Here is a 24,943-nt window from a genome sequence, read left to right on the forward strand (position 1 = left end):
CAAATAGTCTGGATCAAATAACATGTAAGTACATTTAAGTTCAACTGTTAAATTGACTCTTAAGGTGAAATATAACAGAGAATGCCTGCAAAATTTCATTAGACATACAGTATGTGTCACAAAAATGTGTATTGATATGACCAGATTTTAACACTTAACATGTATATATTTTCACTGCACAATTAAAATATTTTGCCAAGTTTCTCTGTCTCTTATCTTGCATTTTCTATTTGTATCTGTAACTATCAAGTTGATCATGTATTCCCTACAGGTAACAAGACCTCAAGACTTAACATAATTTTAATGATTGATGTTATACATTTCTTTTAGGAGAGAAGCTCTGAGAACACTGCAGTCTTTGTAAACCACTAATGAATGCTAGAACACACTTGCATGTGAAGCTAAGTGGTAATGTTAAGGATGAGTGGGTCAGCTGACAGGTCATTGGGGTCTTTCGCACCGTGTGTGCCCTTTCTGCTCAGGCTGCCCCTACAACCTGCTGCTCAGAACACACCCTTGACAAACTCATTTTGGCTCAGTGGGGTGCAAGGTTAATGGGAAAGAGGATGGGGGTTAATCCCAAATCAGGTGGTTCCTCACAAGACTGAGCGTAGCAGATCAAGGCAAATAGCAGCCGAGTGGGCTGAATGGCATCTAATGAGAAACTGTGTCAGAAACTGACAGCAGTACAAGTGCGTCAGGGAAGCAACCACTTCAGAAGAAGGGGCTTTCCTTTGGCAGTTAAAATACTTTCTAATTGCTCACAGGCAATGAGTATGATGCACCAACCAAAACAACAAAACTATTGATTTTCTTTCTGGTATTTATGTCAAAGTTACAGATTTTCTTGTTTCATCAACAGTGACAAATAAAGCCGGATTGAACGTGTGTGCGTCTGTATCTGTTAATTACAAGCTTTGTTTTAACATGTATCAATGTTAGATTTTATGAATATTTTATTTTATTAGTTTCATGTTTCAATACAACATAGAAAATATATTTAGAAATGTTGACTGTAAAAGAATATATTTTTAAAGGAGATTTCTCACACTGCAGGTAAACTTTAGTCATGAGGGTACGTCTCGTTTCTGACTGAGTGCCTAACGTGTAGGGTTAGATCTGTGTGTGCGTGTGTGTGTGTGTGTGTGTGTGTGTGTGTTTAATGATTAAAGCAAAGCATTGCTACTTCAGGGGATTAACACATTTTATGCCAATGGCAGACATTGTTTGAAAGTTAATTCTCCATTCTAAAGCTGACTGAGCTGCTACTGAGAAATAAAAGGCTGCAGTAATCAACTTTGTCCAACCCATTTAAACCTGATTGCTGGATTCACAGCACCTACAGTGTTGTTAGAAGTTAAGGTTAACCTCAGGAAAGGCCACAGTTGTACACATGGTTTCATGGTAATTCTTTATGTTGAGTCGCTGGAGCATGAATAGTTACCTGCTGAGGCTAATAAAGTGAAGCAGGCTGGTTTTTTGAAAGGAGAACCGAGAAATTGTTCACAGTATAGAAATATACTCATTTTTTCAAAACATGGTACTCGCTCTGATAATCTATAATCAGCCCTGTAGAGTAGATTTGAAGGTGAACAATGGGAAATGGATGTGTATGACAACATCCTTACCCTGATCATTTCAGCCACATAGCTCTCTGGGCCAGTGTACTCGGTGGAATCCTTCACCTTCACCAGGACGATGAAGAACAAGTAGTGCCACATGTTGTGTTCAACTTTGATGTGTTCTTCAAAGGTAACCGTCTTATTGTCAAACTTGTCTCTCTCCAGACCTAAAAATGAAAGAATACAAACAAACATAAGGACACACACACACACACACACACACACACACACACACACACACACACACACACACACACACACACACACACACACACACACACACACACACACACACACACCAGATAAACACAGTGATCTCATTTCTTTGGAAGAGTGAAGAAATACACTAAAATTGCATGATCGTTCTTGTGACCTATGTGAAGGTTACTAAATAAACAAGAGGAAATGGGGTCATGAGATAATGGGCAGATAAAACGTCAGAAGGGAGATTTGCAAAAAATGATCACAATTGTTAGTCACGCCAAATCCCTGCATTGCATTTGCAAAAGAGGAATAACCCTTCTCAGAGTTCCCCAACACAAAGCAGTAAGAATAAGCAGAACTGACCAATGATTGTTGGATGAAATGCCAATAAGTGACTGTTTAGTGATGGATGTCATCAATACAGACAGTGACTGTACAGTCTAACATGGTCAAGACCCATATGGCAACGGAAGAAACACTCCTCCTCCACAGCAGCACCTACCATGACTAACCATTCATTCTGGGAAGAGGAGGCGTTCGGTTGTTTATACTACCCAGAAAAACAGCCCCTATTTGCACGGAGCCCTGATGTGAAGCTGCAGCGTTGCGCTTACATGCTCAGAGCAGACCATTCATTTGATTTGTCTTCAATTTCATCATCGTCCACAAACCTCAGGATTTGCACTTGCTGAATGCACTGCACGACAAATGTTATAGAGCAGTGTGTCGAGTTTTGACTGCAGCGTCGCCTTGAATAGAACTGCAAGGCATTTCCTCTTTATTCATTTCTAAGAAGGGCAGTACGACTACTATAGAGCAACGATGGGGAAAAAGACAGGAGACGTGTGTCAAAGGTCATGAGTCACATCCCTCTTATGTTGATGAGACAGTTTCAATGTTCTTTAAATGGCTGCTGAGTAGGCAGAAAGGCTTTAACAGTAAAACAAATGTGACAAAGACGGCAACTTAAAAAAAGTTTTAAACTAATATCACCATGTTTCATGCATTTACTTTCTCACCGCAAATAAAACATGTTGTCTTCAGGATTTCCTCTTTTTTCTGCTTCTCACTCCTCAGGTCAGCAAAGGTATCGATGATGACACCAAAGATGAGATTGAGGACAATAATGATGACCATGAAGAAGAAGAGCAGGTCATATATCACCCTGGCTGCAAAAAGGGGCTCCTGTTGAAGCCAGACAGGAGAAAAAGCAATTAAGCTGGTGTCACACAGGGAATGTCTCAGTCACAGAAGGAATAAGGGCCCAATTTAAATTCAATGTAAAGTTGCATAGAGCTTAAGTCTACACGCAATTAACAAAGCACTTTTATATTTACATTATATTTTCTCATCTTAACTTTATATCCAAAATCGTGCTTCTTGACCAAATTAATACATTAAAAAGGATACCTCACCAGCTGGCAACAGTTTAAAAACACAGACATGTAGATGTTTTTGCAATTTTAGGTGAGCAGGGGAACACCTATTTAAATAATGTTAACTGTGTAATAATGTCATAATTACTCATTTACATGATGTATTCAGGATTTTAGTTTAGAGGTTCAAAGATCTTTTAAGTTATTTTGGAAACTGAGAACAAAATCTTTAATAAGTCCTCTTTGCATACACAGTTCTATGCAACATATTCTCATGGATGTTGATTTAAGGGTTTATATAAGCATGAATGAATAATGCCCTCATTCTACAGGTCAAGCCTCATTTCTAACACATGTTGCAGCAGTGTACAAGATTGTCTTCATCCTGGATAAGTACCATTAATTCTCTTTCTGGTATGTTTGGAGGTATGAGCCCTGTGTTTAACCTCTCCGACCCTCCAGCAGATCATATGTTTCTCTACATGCTGTAGCCCTCACATCAGTTGTTACAAGCCACCTCATTCTTGTGGGATGAAATTAGCCAACCATTCTATTTTTGGCTTATTGGGTCAAATATGTTACATACCACTGTTTGTAATTAGAGGTAATCAAATAAAATCATGCACTCATGAAAATATTTTAACTCAATGAAACACTTACTGCTTACTTTAAGTCCTTGTGTGTCTAGCAGCAAACTGTTTGAGCATGTTTTATGTTTATTGCACTTTGTTATCTGAGCGGTAAAATGTCCAAGTGTACTTTTATCCATTAGATTTTAGACTACAATTTTAAAAACAGAATAGGAAACAGGATCGATTAGCACAGTTTTTTGAAATCTAAACTCAAATTTGGTTTGATGGTTTGATTTCTTCTTTGTTGCTTCGTTCCTGTGCTTTGTACCTCTTTGGATGGCCTCCGCAGGACGTCTCCAACACCTCCTCCACTCCTCAGGCCGTGACTCAATACTGTGACTATGCACATGAGCAGGGAGTCACACGTTCGCTCTTTGTCCTCAATCACCACTGCCGATGGTTGAACAGCAAGGGAAGCTATAGAAACACACCAACATAGTCAGATAGTCATTTCTTTGTCTGCTCCGTCAGCTGCATTGCTACGATCAGCCAATAAGGCCTTTAAACATAAGGTCAAAAAAGGAGATGCCACTAAACCTCAAATTCAATATACAAATGAGACATGACATGCATTCAAACCCACATTACATGCTTTCTTAAAGGTTAATTTAATTTGCCCAATCAGGGGACTGTGAGGTCTTAAAGACTAGGAATTTCCTCAACCATCAAAAAATAAACACATAAAAAAACAGTCCCCAGACTACCACCATTAGCTAAACTGCTGGTGACGGACAGTGGAGCCCGGACAGGGTCAGGCCCCAGACAGTTTGAGGATTCTACATGGTTGGCTGATCAATTCTAAGGTGCTGCATGGCTTTGAGTTGATCAGAGCTTTTTCCCTTCAAGGTCAGTAGGTTTGCAAGAACTCGTTGTTTGCAGTGAGAGGCTCTCTGCGCCATCCCAGAGTGGACCCATCGACCTGCTTGTACCTGATGGTAATTAATCCCTGACCTTTTAGCCCTTGGCCCCGACATCAGGACTTTGGCTCAGTCTCCTTAGAGGCCTACTGAGTACAAGGAGTTTGAACCCTCAGTGTTTCACCCAGCTCCCTAAAAGCCCCCAGTTGGCCCAGCCAGGTTTAATCCCATGATCACCCGGCCGCCGAGATTTTCAGCTCAGTGGGACGAATCTCCTCTGGCTGAGTCAGTTGTCTGCGAGGACATAAAGACCCTTCCGAACAAGCTTGCACTTACTAAGACAGACATAAGCACACAGTCCCACACAAACACTTGGAATTCCAGAGACACATGCATGGACAAACACATGGATTTCAACTCAAAAGAACCCTTTAACCCCATCGTCCACCCCCTATCCCAGTCATACAGACGCAGACACACAAAGTTACCTTAAACTTTTGTTGACCTACCATCCATCACAGCCTCTGTTGAACAGTTTTCTCCATTTTCTTTCTGGCACACTCCACCAGAGAAGAACTCCCCCACCATACTGGCTCCATGCTCTACTTATAAGTGACAATGAGACATTATCATGCCACTGTAAGATTTTAATTTAAAAGTTGTGTGTTCCTTTTGTATTGCAAAAAACATTTTGTGTTTGTCTTTGTCTTGGAGTGCAGATAATGCAAGTTCAGTCTGTAGGGGAATGAGAAGAAATATGTATTTCAATGTACCTAATGTTTTGTTGGGTATCCTGTCCACAGCCAAAATGAAGTCGTCTTTGAAGAAGATATAGCCCACGATGGAGAAGAGGTAGACGAGGATAAGAGCCAGCACTGCTGTCAGAACAATGGAGCGGCCATTTCGGGTCACACTCTTTATCACGTTTAGTAAGGTTTCTTCTCGGTAAACCAGATCAAAGAGCTGCAAAGATAAAGAATTCAAAGATGTGTGCAAAAAATATGCAAACTGTGTGTGTTAATGTGACCACATTAAATAATTAAGGCAACAGCAGACAAAGGGCAGATTTTTGTTTGGATCATTCCCTTATTACTAAACTCAGTTTACTTTATAAGTGCACCTTAACTGAAGCCGAATACCATTTTAATCTTCTGGTTCTTTGTGTAACAATAAAAAAATACAATGTTTTTATTCCTATTCATGGCCAATCAGACAATGTTGTTAGAATACCTATTATGTCTTTGACCTTTTATGTAAATGTGTATGTAAGGTTCAGATTATGTTGCGTGTGTGCCCACGTACTAGCAGGCTGTAAAAGAAGACATGGACGAAGACCCCCAGGCCACAGATAATCAGGTAGAGCAGGTGGTACAGGAACTCCACATCCATGATCATAGCTAAGTATCCACGTGTGAAGGTTCCACGGTTCCCGACGAAGCTCGTCAGGAAGATTACCTTATTACCTAACTGAAGAGCAATGGACACCACAGAGACAAAATGAAGAGACAGCAATCATTTCATGGTCGAGCACACAGTGATCAAAGGCTTAAAGAGCAGTATTAGTATGTCTCTGTAGGATCTTCATGTGCTCATTGTTTAGACCGCTAAAAATAAAGTGAATGTGTTTGACCACCAGCTGGAGTGGAATCTCTACGGCTCATACATGAACACATAACAGCTACAAGTGACATTTTCACAAGCATCTATGATAATGTCTCTACTGGTCTACCTGTGTGTCCACATGTGAAATGTTGCTGAACGGTGTGCACTACAGTACTGGGGATTGTGTTCCTGCATTATGTACATGTAAGTCCTGTATAAATGAGTTTAATGTTTAGGTAAAGTTTGGTATGTGACAGTGTTTTATTGTCAGAGCAAATCCTAGTCAATCATCTACTGGGTATAAATGTGACACTGTGACACAAATGTGAAGTGCTGTGCAAATACTTGTTGCCCAGAATACAATGATGCACACTTACATTGAAACCGCCCAGCAAGAGCAAAGTGGGCTCCAGGCCGACAGAGAAGATCAGGCGCAGGATGGTGGAAGCAATGAGTGCACGGATGCCATGAGGCTGAGGCAAGACTATGACTATAGCCAGAGAAACCAGCATGGCCATCCACAGCAGCGCAGACAGATGGGGCTCCAGGGTACCTGAGGAATCAATCATGATGTACTATTTAATGAGTCTATTGTTCTCTTTTTACAGTTTCAGGAGGAACACATTCAAATATGGCATAAAGCATTTGAAAAAAAAGTTACTAAAAATTCAAAAAGAATAAGACGTCAACATGTATGCAGAGTTTTATAGAACATGCATGCTCAATATTAAAGAATGCTGAGCATGCATGCACGAGTTGGATTCTAGCTTAAGAACCTGCAGCTGACTAAACTGACTTTTTCTGGTAGAAAAGAACTGGAATGAAGCCGTTGTGAACAGAGAGAAAAAAAAGCTGGGCAGGGGTTAATGTTTCAATGAGACAATCAATTCTCATTGAGATTCAATATCTCTGTATAAATGCACCTTTGCTTTCTCCTATATCTATATTTAATATTATAACGTGGACTCCAGGGCCCTTATTTAGCAACAGTGCATACCCAGAGAAGTTTGTGTAATGGGTGTGTATGAGTCCTCCTACAAAAACTGTGGCATTGATTAACTTGTACTCATGAATGTGTGTACATATAAGCACTCTGACCATGCTTCTGCACAGCATCCAGTGATTTATTAGGAAAAAAGCAAATAAAAAGCATTGCAAGTGTCACAGAATGCATTGAACAAACTAAACATCCACATGTTTCTTCAGTCAATAATTACCCAAAGGGTAATTTTGTCTAATTAGAAACCGACATGTAGTGACAGGTGAAATAACATGGCTCACCTTGCTCACTACAACAAACCGAGAGCAAACAGGGATTTTTACAGGATTTTAAATTCTGTGTGTCTGTGTGTGTGCATGAGTGTGTGAGCATGTGTTGTTTTTTACACAACAGTTACGAATTTAACATCCATTATTGTAGGTCAGCAAAGCGTTATCGTCAGCTCACCAGGCACGGGCTCAGTGCCAAATCCTAACCACCATGCAGTGGAGAGGCTACATTACCTTGTTGATCTCATTGCTCTGCGTTACACACGAACTTACCCCTATCCTCTCCCTTGTGAGGCCTTTTTCTTGCCTTGCTGTGTACACATCACATGACAGGTACTCGTTACATAACCCAGTTGGCTAAAAATATACTTGGCTCCAGCTAAATTCATCAGGGATGGTCCTACATCGTAACAAGCCGCCTTTGCGTTTGTACTTGGCAGCTAACCCAGACACAGCAGCTTGTACGTCATAAACCTACAGTCTAAGACCATTCATCACTATTACTTGCTTACTCTGCAGCCTTTAGAGGAAAGAGACACCAAGCTTTACACTAATCCACTTACACTTTACTTCAGGTAAGTTCTACAAAAAGCCTGAAATTCACTACATGATGAAAATTTGGATTTGCATTCACACCTGAGTTTTAATTATTGTTGGAAAGTGTCTGAGCTATGGAGCTGTGGTGTCAACTTCAACCTGATCACAATCAGGTTGAGACTGTGGCAATTGTATCAGGTCATGTAAGTCTGGACTAGTATGGGTCAAACACCCATCTGACTTTAACCTGTCTAAAAAGCATTCAAATATAATATTTACAAACTGGAGTTATCCAAGGTGCCTTTATTCGATGACTACAGCACATGTGGCCTCTACTGGGAAAAGTTCCCAAGCACAGTTCCTCCTCAAAACAAACCCTCTGAATGAACGATCCACTGACAGACATGTGAGAGAAGTGTGCAGGGGTTACAATAATGTATAAGGGGAGTTTGTTTTTTAAGTTGTCTATGCCAGTGGTTCTTAAAGTGGGGTCCTGGAACCCTTGGGGGTCCGCGAACCATAGCCTGGGGGTCCGCGAAATAATTATAATAAATGGATAATAAATTATAAAATTGTCCTGTATCATTACAAACTCTATATCTACAGATGAGCAACATTTGTGCCAATGAAACAAGCATATTGGGTCCATTACTCCCATCCACATTAGCTTTGGACCAAGAGAAACTGATCTGATTCTGACACATCGAGTCAATCTGTCATGAATCACTCAACTCACTCAGGTCGCAATGAACCGACCTGCGGCTGTCTTGCTACTGTTCATTTTCTGAAAGCTTTTAAGATCAATTACTTAAAAAGTATAAATGCTGTTAAGCTGAGTCCAAGCAATTTGAATGAAATGACCCTCTGTTTTAAAGTACGTAGATGGTATTAACATGATTCAAATTGAGTTGTTTTTTCTGTTTACCACTATGAAACAGGTCTGAAGTATATAGCTTCCAGGGGTCCCTGGCCCCAAAAAGTTTGAGAACCCCTGGTCTATGTAATTGAAAAATTAAACATGCTTTTTTAACTTTAGAGTTGTCTTAATGTCAAACTCGCAAATAAATGCTTGTCATGCCCAAAAAAAGTTCATAAAAACAGTTTGGCATTTTAAAGGTTTGCAAGCAGATGGTTCAAATATAAACGAGAGACAACTGAGGTAGTGAGAATTCAGGATACAGTGTAAGTATGTGTGTATGTGTGTGTATTTGTTATCGTGTTTATCAATAGACTCTATAAAAAATGGATGTATCCTATGTGACGTTGCCCATTGGAAGTCAATTGCTGTTTTTGAAGCCTGGAGTTTGGCATATTGGCCACCACCATGTCTGTTTTCTTGAGCTAGAAGTGACTTTTTTTTTGGACAAGAGGGTGGCACGAGAGGAGCGAGGGGTTGGCAAACCCTAAGTTATTAAAGGTGTCTGTGCCCCGAGTTCATTCATTAGCTGATGAATGAGCTAATTAACCAACGTGTTTCCCACAAAATTACTTTCTATTTGTATTTGCTGCTGACAGTTGTTAATACTTAAGAAGCTCAGAGAGCTTGTGGCAAGTGCACATATATTTAACAAGCCAGGTCAGTAGGCATCATACTGCTCATTAGTGCTGACATATATAACATAATAGTGGATTATAACTCACTTAAAAAAGGCTGGAGCACAGACTTCTTGGACGGATGGTTCAGAGCATTTCCACTTGATAACTGGCTTCAGTTAAAAGGTAACATGAGAGTTCCCTGAAATGAACTGCTAAGCTCTCAGAAGACCTTTGACACTGAAAACCACATGGAGTTTCTAGAGCTTGGCTAACAACCCTTTTTTTGTCTCTTCTATACTGTTGTTAGGAAGTTAAAACAAAAGGGACCTCGCCGTTTGACCCCAGACAGAACAATTGAAAGTTTATGTGAATCACAATGTGTGTCTTCTGTCTGCTACTCTGTACTGGAACAATGCAGGCCTTAACGGCCGGGCTTTTCACATCCCCACAAATACTGCCCTCAAGGAGAACTGAGAAAAAAAGGAAAGGAATTAGAGACAGCAAAACAAACAGAAAACAAACAAACAGAAACTGCAAGTTAAGATATGCTTAGGTCTGTCACTCATTCCTTTGGTTTGTGAAAATCTTCTGTCATGCAGGAATTAGTATCACTTAGAGAAATCCCTTTGAGGGAATATTTTACCCCTAAATTAATCTGTCACACCTTGTGACCCAACACCAAACAGATTTTCCCAACTTTAAATCTTTAAATGTAGGGCACATGACACACCCTGACCAGGGGTTAATATGGTGTGGGGTACAAGGTCAAATATGTAGATCCACAAAGGAACTGAATTACCTTTATTATACCTGGAATTACCAAGAAAACAACCAATAAATCTGTTTGACTACTACATACTCCGTGTTGGGCAGTTGTTTACCTCTATGTTTAAACATATTCAATAAACTAGAAGTAAAAATGGCTTTTAAATGCATGTACCATGACACTGACCTTTTGCTGTGTGTGTGTGTGTGTGTGTGTGTGTGTGTGTGTGTGTGTGTGTGTGTGTGTATATATCTGCATCTTATCAAATGTTCACTTTCAAAAGTATCTCAAACTCCAGTTAGTAGCATGGTATTATGTTGTCCTTTTGGGGAGCCAACAGTATTGGCTGTACACAAACAAACAAACAAAGACACACACCTAATCATATTGAGAAGAAGACAACTCAAACTAAGTCCAGTGCTAGTGTGAGGACAGAAATCTGAGTCAAGCTCAGGGAAGCTACAGTATCAATAAACAGGTCAGGAACTAATAGAACAAATCCATCTTGGTCTTCTGTGACAGCAGCACTGCAGTTCAGGTCAGGTCTACTTACATCCCCTTCAAGATCCAAATATCTTGGCTAGGATTGCATTCTCATCACACCTCCACTTATGTGAAACTCACTTTGGTTATGGAGGTGTGAGGCTACACCCAAACCACAGGCACGAGAGCACAAAGTGTTCTCTAAATTCCTGTGCACACTAATAATGCATCTTACCCTATGTGATCCGATCACATGCCAACTATAAATAATTGTGTGAACGTTAAAATCATGTGAAAAGGTACTCAAGGAACCATGCTTGTAGTAGAAAAAGAAATACTATCTACTAAAGTTGTTTGGGTCCTTAAATTACCAATTTAGCATTGCTCCCCTTTAACACTTGTGATGAAAGTGATCAATGCAGCATAACCAGAGATTTTGTCTTTTGTATTCCACACAATAACCTGGCAACCTTGCACCTATATTACCCAAAATGCAACTGAGCCACTTAAAGATCAGCATTGTGATGTGTTATACTTGTATAAGCTAATGCAGCCTTGAGCTGAGTAGCAGGCTACAGAAGTCTTGTAAACTATCTTCTTTCTAACTGCACAGCCACAGATGTGTTTAAACTTGTCGTCTACAGACTTAACCAACGTTGACTCAAGTGAAATCACTTGGGGACATTTATCATACTTGGCACAGTTACCTCTGGAGCTTAGTATCACTTTGGCCATAAAATCAGTAGTACTGGGTGGATGGATGGAACACCGGTTCCTCTCCAAGTATCAGAAAGCTCTTTACTGCTTTCAGAGTGATTTGTACAGAATTTATTTTGTATTTTGTATCAGCCTCAACTCCACTGTCAGCCTGATTTAGTTGAGAAAAACCTCCTATTTTACACACCGAGCCACAGAATGTTTCTTCTGGCATCAAAAAGCTGCACCTGGACTGCGTAACGTGCATGGTGTAACACTATCTCTTCGGACCCTAAAATAAAGAGCTTAAAAAGCCATGCCCCAATTTCTTTTCTTGTTTATCTTTGCCATACAGGTTTCTGATGAAGCAAAATATGTAGTATATGTTCCCGCCCCGCCTCTGTCCTTGCTTGAACGCTGGGTGTTCAAGCAATCATTTCCTGTGTTTGTATTGTCTCAATCATTGTGTTAACCAAAGGGCACTTACAACAGACTCTAACCAGGCAACATGCGTCTATTGTTTTCCAAGTGTTAAAAGAAAGAGAAAGTTTAAAAGGTGAAGACTTCAGCAGACTGACCTCCACGGACACCCTCCAGAGGGTAGAAGAAGGCCACAAGCAGGTTCATGAGCACGGCCAGATTGAAGGAGATGCTGCTCCAGAATGACATGTTCCTGGAGCACCAGTACAGGATGGGCTGAGCTGGAGGACAGAGTTTTAATAGAGGTCATTATGTAGTTGAGAAAGCACAATATGCATTACAGCAGCATGCAAACAAAATACAGTTGATCCAAACGCTTTACAAAAACATTTTAATACCCCTTTCCCACGGAAATTAGCCTGTTGACTTGGGTTTTTCAGACCTGGGAAGACCTGCTTAAAGATGCAGATTGTCTCTTTTCCCATTGCCAGTGGAGTATACTCCTGTCGGTCTCTATTCTGCTGCATCAACGTCTGACTTCACAAACACACCTGAAACAGGGTTAGTAAACAGTGAAGACGTGGCGGAATTTGTAGCTGAGATGACAAGGAGTCGCAGAAGTTACAGACGGAGCAAAGCATCCCGCTGGATAGGGGTAGGAGGTCAGCGTGTCGACCAAGGTTTCGTGTTCCCATCAATGCCAATATAAAGAATGTATGCTTTTAATCTAATTTCCACACTACAAGATTTTCTACTTTACGGAGAGTAAAAACAAAACAGGGAACCAAACACTTTAACACGCACACACACACCCACACATGCACACCGGCTACTCAGACCTCAGTCAGCAGACCGGTATCGTGGTCAATGCTATTTTGAGCTGTTAGACTGTTCATATAAAAAGTAGAACTGTGGATGGGGATTTTTAGCAACAGAAGTCACTAAATTTATGACAAGGGGTTAGCACCAGCGGAACAATGTGGCCTCTATCTGTGCTGATTCATTCAGTTAGGAGAGGGATAGTTGTTATCATGTAATATCACGCTATAGACGAACCATATTCCGTCAGTCCTGGCCATGAGACAGGCCACATCATGCTCCTTAACCAGTCTCTTCCCTGTAGTAGCTGAAACAGCCCAGCTAGGGGGTTAACAGGGACTTGCCCGGCTGAAACGGAAGTAGCATTTAGGTAAGCATCACTGTGGTATTTTAATTGGGTAAAATAGTAAAAATAAGGATGACTTAGGATGTTTTGCCTGAGCATTACCTCAAACGGACAGGATGATAACACGTGTTGGCCCTTTAATCCCATTAAATTGGAATATACTTGGAGCATGCTGCTAACGTGGTCATTTTACTGTCCAATTTGTGGTTATAACAAAGCAGATGTACCAATAAAATTACTTTAAACACTGGCTACCAGCTTCACAATATATCCTTTTTTGTGTTGAGATAATACTTTCACTATACACTCGTGACTTCTAAAACAGTAGTTAATCAATTGTTCATGCTGGTAAATTCACCATTTTATCCCTAAATCCAGTATTCATGGTAGCACAAGACAAAAAGGGGGAATCATGCAAGAAAACTTTCTTTTGATTTCGCCTATCATCATGTTTCCCGAAAGACAAACTACAGTAACACACCGTTCGGTTACAATATAATACAGGAACCATTAGTAAATTCTAAAGCACAGACGTCTGTGTGTCCGAGCTTGCAATGTGCATCAATTGGCGCACTCACACAACTATTATGTTTATTTTCCACTACATAACACTCAGAGATGACATCACTCTCTCCCAGCACAAAAAAAACATCAATTTACATCATGATAATCAGGTATACAGCATCTTAGCCTTAAATAAACTTATACTTTATTATAATAAGTTGCTTATCAAGGTTTACATGCTCTCTCCACTTCCATCCCTCCAGGGTTCAGGGTTAGGGAAGGGTGTAGTCATTTACAATCATTGAACCTGAAATATTGTTGGTATCAGTAATCAGGGTGTTTTTGTGGTCTTTGGTTAAGATTTAAAAATGTGATGAGCCAGTTTGCAGATATGTTTTCACTTTAAAGAAAGGCTGCAATGCCAAAACCAGTGGAATATCAAATAACATGGGCTGATCTCATTAAGGCTGGCTAAATGATGCTTTTTAGAGGTAAATCTGAAGGTGAACACTTTGGTAATATATAAATTTGCCTAGTTTGTGCAGCACTGGTAGCAGGATAGCCCCAATGTCCTACCAATTGTTAAATAACCCAAATTTCTCTTAATGAACATAATTAAAATCTCACAGAGTTTTAGGAATAAAGCCTTACCAAGAATGCTGATTCCCAAGAAGTTCACTATTTAACAACAGGCAAAGCCTTGTGTTGGTGATTGAAGTTCTTGTTGCTGATTTTGTAACACAGCTTGTTGTCCTTTGCAACAGCATTACAAACATACTACACTCTACAGAAATAGCTGCAGACGAGAAGTTCAATGCTTCATAATTCCAGTCCACTGATGGAATTGTACTTTTAAAAATGACATTTCAACTACAACATTAAGTTCATGTTTTCTTTGGTGGCTGAGGCTTTTGTCCTTCGTTGTGATGCATGTTATGACTTTTGATCCAATAGATGTGTGGAGGGAGAGTTTTACTGGATCTCCAGACAAATTTCAACAGTTCTTTCTCTCAAATGATGATAGTTTAAAATAACATTAATTGAGTGTGTCTGTCAACGAGGCTTCATTATCTGCTTCCTATTCAGGGTGATCCTAAGGGACCTGGAGGAATGCAAGGGGAAAACATGTAGACCAGGATCTAATAGATAAAGAGTTGAGGAGAAGGACGTACAGGGTACTGTATTTGTGTTACCAGTAGCCTCTTGAGTACCTCGCAGCTTCTTCTGCCAGTTCATCTCATTGAATAGGTCCTCAGAGCGCAGGAAGAAATCATTGATCTTACTGCCTTGCTCATCTCGCTCTGTAGTGTAGTAAACGCGCAGCTTGGACTCTTGGGTGAGGAACTCACAGATGTTTGGCACGGGAAAGACAATTTGTTCCATGGTGCGATCCAGCCTTACGATCTGGAAACAACAACAGAGGCAACCTTGAATCACACCCATTTGTCACAGGCAAAACAAGCCACGTCTTTGAAGCCAAGTGTTTATAGACAATTTAAATGGTCTGACCGGTTATTGTCACAAACTGTAATCTCTGCAATATCAAAAGAATGGTAGTTTTCTTAAGAGGCTGATGAACTGAACCAACACTCAAGTCCAGAATGCTTTGACAATCTGCATTCCTTTTCTTGTTGACAGCACACAGGAAAATGTGCGAACATGCCTAAGGTGCTTGTCATTCTGTTAAGGAACACCATGAGACTCAAAAGCAGGCCAAGAAAAATACCTTCACATGCATCAAGCCAATTATATAATGCTGAAACAAGTCTTCTGATGGATGTCAGACATTAGGCAGACAAAAGCTAAATTGTGGGAATTTTACATAGCAAAAGGCACAGATTAGATGACATGGATCTAACAACTGACCTCAATCTGAGCTGTGTGTTTAGCATAGAACTCCAGGGCCTCGTCACCCTCTCCATATGTACCCCCTGGCTTCAACATGGCCTGCAGTTCCTTGTTGTGACGGGCTAACTGAAATGACAACACAATCAAATAAATGATAACAGATCAATCACAAAAAACACTGTTTCTATTATTAACAGGTAGATTTGTCTTACATACCATATGTGATTAATTTACATGTGCTGTATAACTGAGCCAACATATTTAACAATTAGATACGATACATGCTACAGATTCTTTCTTTGAAAGCAAGATGTTCGGGATTATTTTTCAACCACAATGCTGCAGCGTTTGGATTGACAGTGGGTGTTGCATAACTGTAATTGTTGTTGTTAACCTAAATCATGGTTGAGCGGTGCACAGCTTGAGGGCTGAAAAGGAGGAGGTGAGTGTAGAATAGCAGGTATCACATGTCTTTAGCAGCCACAGGAAATTACTCAGAAATACAAGTCAGCCATTGATAATGTTCAGCTCTAAACTATATTATGAGGCTGTGCATGTGTTACAGCATCTGCTCATGGGTGTGTCTCATGGATGTGTCTGTCTCCACACTGGTGTTACAGATAGTTGGTGGCTTACTTGATGGGCCAAGATGTAGATATTATGACCAACATTGCGTGGAGATGCAGAGTGCTCCTCCTCCTCATCCTCGCCCTCCTGGGGCTCCTCCACCTCTATCTCCCCCTGCATGTAGGCCTTTTTGATCACTTCCACCTGCAAACATATAAACTGTCAGATAACATCCACTTCAGACTGTATGATGATTTATATGGTGTCTTACGCACCAGCTCCTTAGGCCTCATGTTGTACAGTATCCTCTCTGCATTCTCACTGTCATGGCGGCTCTCCATGATTGCAAGAAGAAGCTTGGAGGCATTATTCTACAAAAATGATGGGAGTAGAGATAAAAGTGCAAATACATTCATCTTGTTATATCTTGACATCCCTTATTTAAGCCAACAGTTTCCAGGATTTTCTCTTTAGGAAGTTACTTATATTTCCTAAAACGACTCGATAATATACAGATTGATGTGTCGTAACTAGGGATGCACTATATTGCATTTTTTGCTGATATCCGATATGCCGATATTTTCCAACCCTTGTTGCAGATTGCCGATTTCGATACCGATATATTAGGCACATGTTTTTTTCCATCTAATTGCAAAGAACATCAAGTCTCCCCTGTGGTGGAATTTATATCAGGTCTGCTCTTATTGCAGCGGCCCACTGGCAGATGGCAGAACTATTTAAACTTAGGTTATGTACAAAATGCCGTAATCATTTGTATGTAACATTTTCTTTCAAATAAAAGTGTAATATTCATACAACTTAGACAGGCTTGGATGATGCTCTCCCTGAGACAATCCTGACAACAGTCACAACTAGGGCAAATTTTACCTATGCACAGAACAAACACATGAAATAAAATCAACCTTGCTGTCCGTTTCAGAAACTTTGGAAAACCATACCGCGAACATCTTCACGCTTGACGGAAGAGACCAGGTGCATGCAGTGTGCGCACACACTCCCGCCAAATAATGTCATAGCATTAAAGGCATTTTAGGGATTCACCGAGCATTTAGGCTAAAGCATTGTTTTATTGGCAAAAAACATTGGTAAAATATCTGTTAAATAATGACATATCTGCTGATGCCGGTATGTCATTTTCAAGCCATTATCTGGAGACACCGATAACGTGCATTCCTAGTCTTACTACTAAGTACTCATTAAGACTATGGTGTGATTGTGATGTCAATCATGAAACTTTCTACATTACAGAATGCATTTTTTTAGAACTATTGTAAGAGTTGTAACTGGTTCATTGCCTCTGCAATTTAATGGTTCATTTCTAACTTTCAATCTTCTAGTCAATGTTTACATTTTAATTCTCTCACTAATTAGTTAAAAGATATCTCAATCACAAAGTGATATCTCAGTCACAAAGTGAATATATAAACCATGAAGCAGCAAAAGACTAATATTCTTTTTATGCACCAACTAGTGTTGTGAAGTGTTGTTTCCTCCTCAAAACCACTTGATTAACCAATACTAACTCACTTTGAGTTCCAGCACCAGATCCATCCTCTTCTTGCCAAGGGGGTTGATGTCATTGAGAATGAGAGCGATTATGATGTCAATACCATTGCATTCATGAGTGGCAATGCAGTTCTGAGGAACAAATTAAATGAAAGTTAATGAAAGCAGGAAAATTTCTAGTTCTAACTAGTAACAACATTATTGTTAACTGTAAACAGGTAAACACTCAAGAACAATCAAATATAATCATTTGAATTTTCTGAGGCTGTTGGGAGTTATTATGACATCTTCCGTAAACACAGCAGTAAAAAAGGTCTGTGCTTTTAGGAGTGGATAACCAACATTAGATAGAGGATAAATTTATAATGTATTCATCTATTAATATTAACTTCTAATTTTGTATTCAATCAGCAAAGTCCCGTTTAGATTCAAAATCTCTTTTGCAAGGGTGAACTGGCCAAGACAGTCACTATAAATAAATAGCACAATAAATAGCATTTCCTTATGCCAATTATTCAAGCTGTCACAACATTACTAATGTGGCTTTTAACAGAATAAGTCATACACACATACTTGCACTAACAAGCCATGTTTAAGTATAATAACAGATGTTTTTCGAGGTATCCATCATCAAGTCTGAAGCTGCACACCAAATCTTAGGATCCATTTGACTGTCATAGAAAAAAAGTGATTACAAAAACAATGCCACATTTATTTATGAATAGTTAAGTGGAAAATCATGCAATGGCTGCCAAAAGGTTTGGAGCAAACATCTAAAAAAAAAGGCCCCTTTATACAGCCTGTTACAGTCAAGAGTAAAACTGTGTTAATCTGCAGGTACTGAGACAGAATGAGAGGGCAATGTCTTTTCACCAATAATCCACAGTAGAGGTAGTATCAACATCAGTGTAAATTGGGGAGTCAGCAGGATGAAACGGTGCCATGCTATCCGAGATAACACAGCAATATGCCGGCATTAATTGATTCAGTATGAGAAAGCAAGCTTCTTTACAGCCTTATTGCAGGATCATTGTACAAAAAGGGCTTAAGATTCTTAACACCACAGAAACAAAACAAAGCGTTTGGTCCGACAGTCCCTGAAATCCGTTCAAACAGCGACTGCATTTGGCCAGTTGATTGTTCAGTCATGCCAGACTGTCACACTTGCCAAGAAATGACCCCAAGGGGGCTTGAACAGAGGATGCCACCATCGTGTGAGAAGAACGAGCAATGTTACCAAAGAACAAACACAGGCACACTGCCCAGAGTAAGCTGCTTGTGTTACACTGTTGAGAAAAGACAAGCAACTGCATAGCTTCAGTGCTGCATCTGAGCACTGAGCATGAACAGAGAAATACAAGTGATCAAATAGTGCAACCCAAACAAAAGCACCAGCATGATAACGAAAATGAAAAGGTCACACTGACATAAGCTCAGGATCATTTGAAAACATTTTAAGATCCAAATGAAGAAGGCGCTTGACAATTAAAGTAATAAAGTTAAAAGGGTAAATGACAAGACAAACTGCAGACAACATGCATTCTGCTGTGTGTCCATGTATCACCTGGTTCTCATGACAGGGACCTTGGCAGTACTCAGTCAGGCTCTCCACAGTCTGGTTAATGAGCCCCACGTTCTTCTCATTGATGTAGAGTCCCAGCAGTCCCAGTCCTCCTGTGGTGCTGCCACAGATACAGTCCAGGAACTGAAGTGTCTCGCACACCAGATTATAGTTGTTCTTGTTATTCTGGTTGCGCAGAAAGTTCTGGAGATGGATGAAAAAACAAACGCTTATTATATACAAATACCCAAAACACTCAGACTTGATGTTGAGCAAATGTCAAAACATTATGGTCTGTGGGTTTGAGGGATCAGTTTGTGCCAGAATAACTCCTTTAGGTTTCTACTCATGGAATCTAAAACACATCTTTTCCCAACTTCAACTTTCTTTCTCTAAAGAGGGAAATATAAGGTTAAGAGTTAAATGCCTCATTCTACTTTTGTCTTCCTCTACAGCAGCCAGACAATTTGTGAGAAACAGCAACATCTCAATGAATTGATCATCTGTGCAGCCTGGCCAGCAGTAAATCAATATCTTGCACCCACGCTGGGTCACAATGGATGAGACAGAGTGATTCAGCACAGGCAACTATCATTTAACGAAGGCCTGCACTGGTTTGAGGTGTAAACAGAATCAGTGCAAGAAGGAAGTCTTCTGTCTGTGCTGCTGGAGCGAGCAATTACTAAACACCAACACACTCCTCATAGTGAAACCAGACCAAGACACACTAGATATGGAAACAGCTACATCAGGAAGTTCTGCAAATGGTGCCTATTTTCTGCATGGTTTCGTTTCTGTATAACTAAGAGTGGTGATAGAAATCAAGATCACAGGTCATGAAATGTCAGGGCGGCTGGAGCGAGAGAGCGGGGGTTTAGGAAAAACAAATAGAGACAACAGGTTGGTGTAAGGCTGACCTGCAGATCTCTGTTGTGGTTCTCACAGAGCAGCTGCATGAGGCGCAGGATGGGCTGCATAATGGTGATGATGACGCTCATCTCGCCTTCCTCCTGGCTCTTATCGGCGGCTGGGACGGGAGCGCCTTCAGTGGCCGCTTGATGCTCTTCGGCTTCGACCTCGCGGCGGTAGGTGGTGAAGGCCTTCTTGGTGACAGCGGAGGCCTCCACTAGCTGCTCCTTTGCCTCTTCTGTCACCACGGCCACCACCGGCACGTCTTTGACTAACCAGGAGATTGAGTCAAACAGACAGCATTATACTGTATGTTCATTTCACCAGTCACATATTCATGTCTTCATTTATATGCATAGATTAGTTTTTTAGCGAAATATTATGTTGTTTATCATGTGTTCATTTCATACTAATAAGTTGTCAGAATTTAACACATTCTCAATGTATTAAATCAACACCAACATATTCTGTATATAACATAATTAACACAGGATATTAAAGGTATATTTATTTTCCATTTCATGTCGATGACCTCAACTCTTGACCTCTAACCTTTCTTGCGTGCTGGTGTGTCTTTGTCTGGTGGCTCCTCATCCTTCTTCTTGCTGCCCAGGTCACTTGTATTAACCGTCACAGTGGCTTTGATCTCCTGCTGAGCCAGCTTCATGCGCTCATAAAACACCTTGAAGAACTTTTCTGACTTGTTGTCCCCCGTTAAACGATGGAAGAATGATCGCTGTAGAAACATTAGAAAGAATAGGACAATGGCTGTAATGTGCACTTTGAGGCACGTGCAGGTGTGTTTTAACACTTCCCTGAGTTTTAAACAATTGTTACTGGTTTGTTGACACATCACTTTCCACTGTCTTATTATTGGGATTTCTTTCAAAATGTCCTTGATTACAGAAGAAGCTGTTAAAAGTCTTCAAGGCTGGTGGACATTGTTAATTCAGCAATTTCTTGCGTCCACTTTTTATCATTGTTTTATTGTCTCTCTTGTTCTTTCTTTGCAGAGCTGAGAGCCAGGGGTTCTGTTAGAAGCAGTTACATAAGACTCCTCACAGTGCCAGGAAAACATGCTGCAAGTCCTCACCAAGCTCACCTGACTCTACACCATCTGCTCTCTGCACCCTGGGCATAACATGGTCCTGGCACCCTGAGGACTATGCTCTGTGTTAACACATACAAACAGGCAGCTGTATTGCAGCCAAACTCAAACACATTTACACATACAGACATAACCACACACCCTGCAGACAGTACATGCACAACTCCACCAGTGTACACGTGCATGCATGCAAAGATAGGTGTGTCAACATAACACATTTACAAATGCAGCTGTAGAAACAAACATTCATAGAACTGGCTTCACTAGAGTTGCAATAGACCACGCATTTCTGTTTTCATGAGCTTTTTAACTGTGCTTTATTTATCATGAGTAAGAGGGTTTGTGAAGTCAAGGTGAGGAAGGAAATGCTCTACCTGTAGCTGAACTACACAAAAGGCTATCTTGTTTGAAAGGCTTGTATGCATGGAGTTGTTGTTTTTCTGCAACAGGCTCATATGTTCTGTCCCATTTTCCTCTCCACAATCCCTCCTTACATAAGACCTGTAATCAGCTGAGTGGTTACAGTGAGGGCACATAGCACTTCAGCTCTAACACTGTTACATCAGTCCACAGAGGGTGAGCATTGGAGAGTGGGAGAGGGAGAGAGGAAAACCCTGCCCTACTTTTCAGTGCCAGAACAGCACGAAGTGAGCGTGTGGTGTGAGAGGGAGGGTCCAATAGTGGTAAGAAAGGTAGAGGGGGTTGATGTAAGCAGGAGTTATCACATACATAGATTCTGGGGCAGTTTTGAAATCATGTTATATAAGACTCTTTCCAGGTTCAGCTCAACTCAGTTAAGTTTCTAAAAGAGGGGAAAGACATGCAAGCACTGTGCGGGGGACTGAAGTGACGTTATCTGCTTGGAAATGATTAAAATAAGAATCTTATTTCATGAGAATCTCTGCAGTGTCACCTGACTCAAGTCCTAAGGGAGGCAGAACACTAAATGCATTAAGAAAATCTGAGTTGTTTTCCTTCTCTCTTTTATGCAACAGTTATTCTTACTTGTTTTTCAAGCTGTTAACATCATGTTGTTGACAAGATAGGGTCATTCATTGATAGTGATCTGATTCAGAGTCAGCAGCAGACTTATGCAAGCCGACTGACTTCTCCAAACAGAGAGAACAGCTCGAGGATAGCAGCTTTACAAGATTACCATATTAAATAGAGCTCATGACTATGGCCATAAAAGTCTTTTTTAGGCCATATGGCCACAAAACTCTCTTTTTTACTGATGTAAAGTGAATCATTTTGTCAACACTTGCACACTCATACATGCAGGAAAAATGAACAGCATAAAAAACACTTGTTCTTTGCTCTGCCTGCAGAGTTTGTGTTTGTTTGTATTTGAGAAAATTTTAAACTTTAGAAATTTGACTTGTTTAAAGGATTTTATAGAGCACTGTAACCATGATTGGCATGAAAATGCATAAAAAAATAATCTTTGGCAAATTCATGAGGCTTGAGAACGGGTTTTTAAGGTAATTTAGTCAGTGATTTCTCTCTTTGTTTTGTTATGAAATATTTGGTCAAGAGTCAGCAGGTCCATACTGTACTTCGACAGCTAACTGACTGTTGCATTGTTCCTTTTGTGTTTATTTAAAATATTATTCCCAGAGATCAAATAATGTGATCAAATGGAATTTAACGATGCACTGTCTTACATGAAGAAAAAGCATAAGAAAGCAACTATTTTGAACGATTTGTGCCCGACCGAGACCCCATTTCTCCACATGAAATGCTGAGTCACTCTTCAAAGAAAATGGTCAGTCAGCCAATCAGCCACAGCTTTCCCCCACAAGGCAGCTTAGCCCTCTATGTGTCCAACTACAGAGCCACTAAGCCCCCTGGGAGCTGTGCTGATCCTGCAGCTGTCAGTCATGTTCAGCACAGCAGGTTTAGGTTGACTCAGAATTCATTCTCCTTCTCTACAGATTCAACATGGTGGCCCAGCAGGGCCTCCTTTCTGATTATTTTACGCTTCTACTTTTCTCTACATTCCCTGTCAGCTGCCACCCCGGCTCCTGGCATCAACATGGGCCGGTTATGTAAGGCCTGTTTATACCACCAGCTCTCTCTCTCTCTTTTTATCCGTCTCCCGCCTCTTCAGCCTGACACCTTGGTGAGTGACAAAGCTATCTCTGTGTTTATTGGAGGGCATCAGTGGTATACTCTTCCACACCCAGCCTCAGCTGGTAACCACAGAGATCTGCTTTCTGAAGCTACAACAAAAAATCCAGATAGGAGGTTGAAATGTAAAAGAATAAAACAAGATTCTCGAGATTCTGAAAAGGCAACCTACAAAGTCTGACAACAAAAGACAGATGCAGTGGTCTGATAAAAAAGCTGAACAGGGCAGGGTTGAAATAACTAAACTTCTACAAACTATCAACTGTGTTTAAAGGAGAATCCCCAGCTCACTCTGTAGTCAGAAGAGAGCTGGCATGCTGATGACACTGATGCCTGGAAACTCACTTTGTGGAGGCTTTTTAAAGCTTTCCAAGAGGTGGCTGTAATGTGAACCTGAACTGAGCAGAGGTAGCGGGAGTAAATCATGTTTGGAAGGGGCTGTAGGCAGCGGCGTGCCACAACAAGCCTGTTGAGTAAGAGTGGTGGCACCTGTTTGCTCCTGTGACAGTTAGGAATCTGAGGTCATGAAGACAGTGTTGAGTAGATGGATGGTGGGCTGGGAGGAGCAGAGCTTCTACACTTCTTTTCTTACATAACACACACATACACACACTCTCTCTAAGGGCTGTTTTTGGAATCAGCTTTCTAGCCTCTAAGTATACCCAGGAGTGTATGCGTGTGTTTGTGCATGTGCTAATGGGGTGTACGGATGAGTTTGCAAGGTGCAGTTTCATGCAATGATACAGTGTGTGTGCTTAATGTCTGCTTATCAGTAAACAATCTGGAAGGTGTAAACATACATGTAGCACAACAAGTTAATGTGACAATTTAGGCACTTTTCATGCATTATTATTGATTTAAAATGTTCCAATATGACAGTACATTACCTTCTGCCATAATAGCCTTATTTTGTTAAAGTTATGGTTAAGTAATAATCTCTAAGATTTTCATGTAAATAAATGTCTGTCAAGTCACTATCGCTGAATGAGGTAACACAGGATGTTGTTTATGTTGATTAGGATATTCATAATGATGATGATGACTATATTGACCTTGTTGACGTTGCTGATGATGATTATTATTAAAAAAAAAAAAAAAAAAGCCTTTGCTATGCTGTGCACTGCCTTTTGGCACCTGTGTCTGGTTGCACTTGAAGCTGTTTGTTGGCACTTAGTGACATTGTTCCCTCTTGTCTTGATCGTTCCTTGTGTTGCATTTACTTTCAGATGCATGTCGCTTTGGACAAAACTGTCTGCTAAATGAAATTGTAACATTGTAACATTGTAACACTATGGCCTGCTCAAATGAAAAGCCTTTGCATTTGCAGTATTACAGACTGGGTGTCGTTCGAGGAAAAAATCACAAGCGGTGCCCAGTTAGTGACGCGTTTTCCATCACCCAGCGGTGGTTGGTCTGCCAGAGAGGGTAGGCGGAGCTAAGCGGCTGCTTTTCCAGTCTCTGCAAATGTTGTGAGTCAACAGTAATCTACTACGGCTGTACAAACAAAGAAAAGATCGATGACTACAGATACAAATTCAAAAATAAGTGAAAATCCAAAGAGAAACAAACAAATTTGAGGCTCAGATGAAGGCAAACAGTCTAAAAAGTAAAGCAACCATCAACA

The 24,943-nt window shown here is 40.5% G+C and overlaps 1 protein-coding gene across 1 annotated transcript in view; it reads right to left on the bottom strand.

Annotated features, from left to right (window-relative positions):
- The window catches only part of itpr1b (inositol 1,4,5-trisphosphate receptor, type 1b), a 77,829-nt gene that overhangs the window by 5,850 nt on the left and 47,036 nt on the right, over nucleotides 1–24,943 (bottom strand). The window contains exons 40-55 of the mRNA XM_069677580.1: nucleotides 20,634–20,817; nucleotides 20,090–20,352; nucleotides 19,176–19,376; nucleotides 17,633–17,743; nucleotides 16,360–16,455; nucleotides 16,154–16,288; nucleotides 15,536–15,643; nucleotides 14,881–15,073; nucleotides 12,159–12,281; nucleotides 6,667–6,846; nucleotides 5,994–6,154; nucleotides 5,465–5,654; nucleotides 5,201–5,296; nucleotides 4,103–4,251; nucleotides 2,846–3,011; nucleotides 1,629–1,789 (exon numbers count right to left, since the gene is read on the bottom strand). Of these exons, the coding sequence (XP_069533681.1) occupies nucleotides 1,629–1,789; nucleotides 2,846–3,011; nucleotides 4,103–4,251; nucleotides 5,201–5,296; nucleotides 5,465–5,654; nucleotides 5,994–6,154; nucleotides 6,667–6,846; nucleotides 12,159–12,281; nucleotides 14,881–15,073; nucleotides 15,536–15,643; nucleotides 16,154–16,288; nucleotides 16,360–16,455; nucleotides 17,633–17,743; nucleotides 19,176–19,376; nucleotides 20,090–20,352; nucleotides 20,634–20,817 (2,517 nt within the window). The remainder of the gene's footprint in view (nucleotides 1–1,628; nucleotides 1,790–2,845; nucleotides 3,012–4,102; nucleotides 4,252–5,200; nucleotides 5,297–5,464; nucleotides 5,655–5,993; nucleotides 6,155–6,666; nucleotides 6,847–12,158; nucleotides 12,282–14,880; nucleotides 15,074–15,535; nucleotides 15,644–16,153; nucleotides 16,289–16,359; nucleotides 16,456–17,632; nucleotides 17,744–19,175; nucleotides 19,377–20,089; nucleotides 20,353–20,633; nucleotides 20,818–24,943) is intronic.

The sequence above is a fragment of the Semicossyphus pulcher genome, unplaced genomic scaffold, assembly GCF_022749685.1.
Source record: "Semicossyphus pulcher isolate SPU_LCO1_2020_fin unplaced genomic scaffold, fSemPul1.0.p SCAF_3, whole genome shotgun sequence".
NCBI classification, from domain to species: domain Eukaryota; kingdom Metazoa; phylum Chordata; class Actinopteri; order Labriformes; family Labridae; genus Semicossyphus; species Semicossyphus pulcher.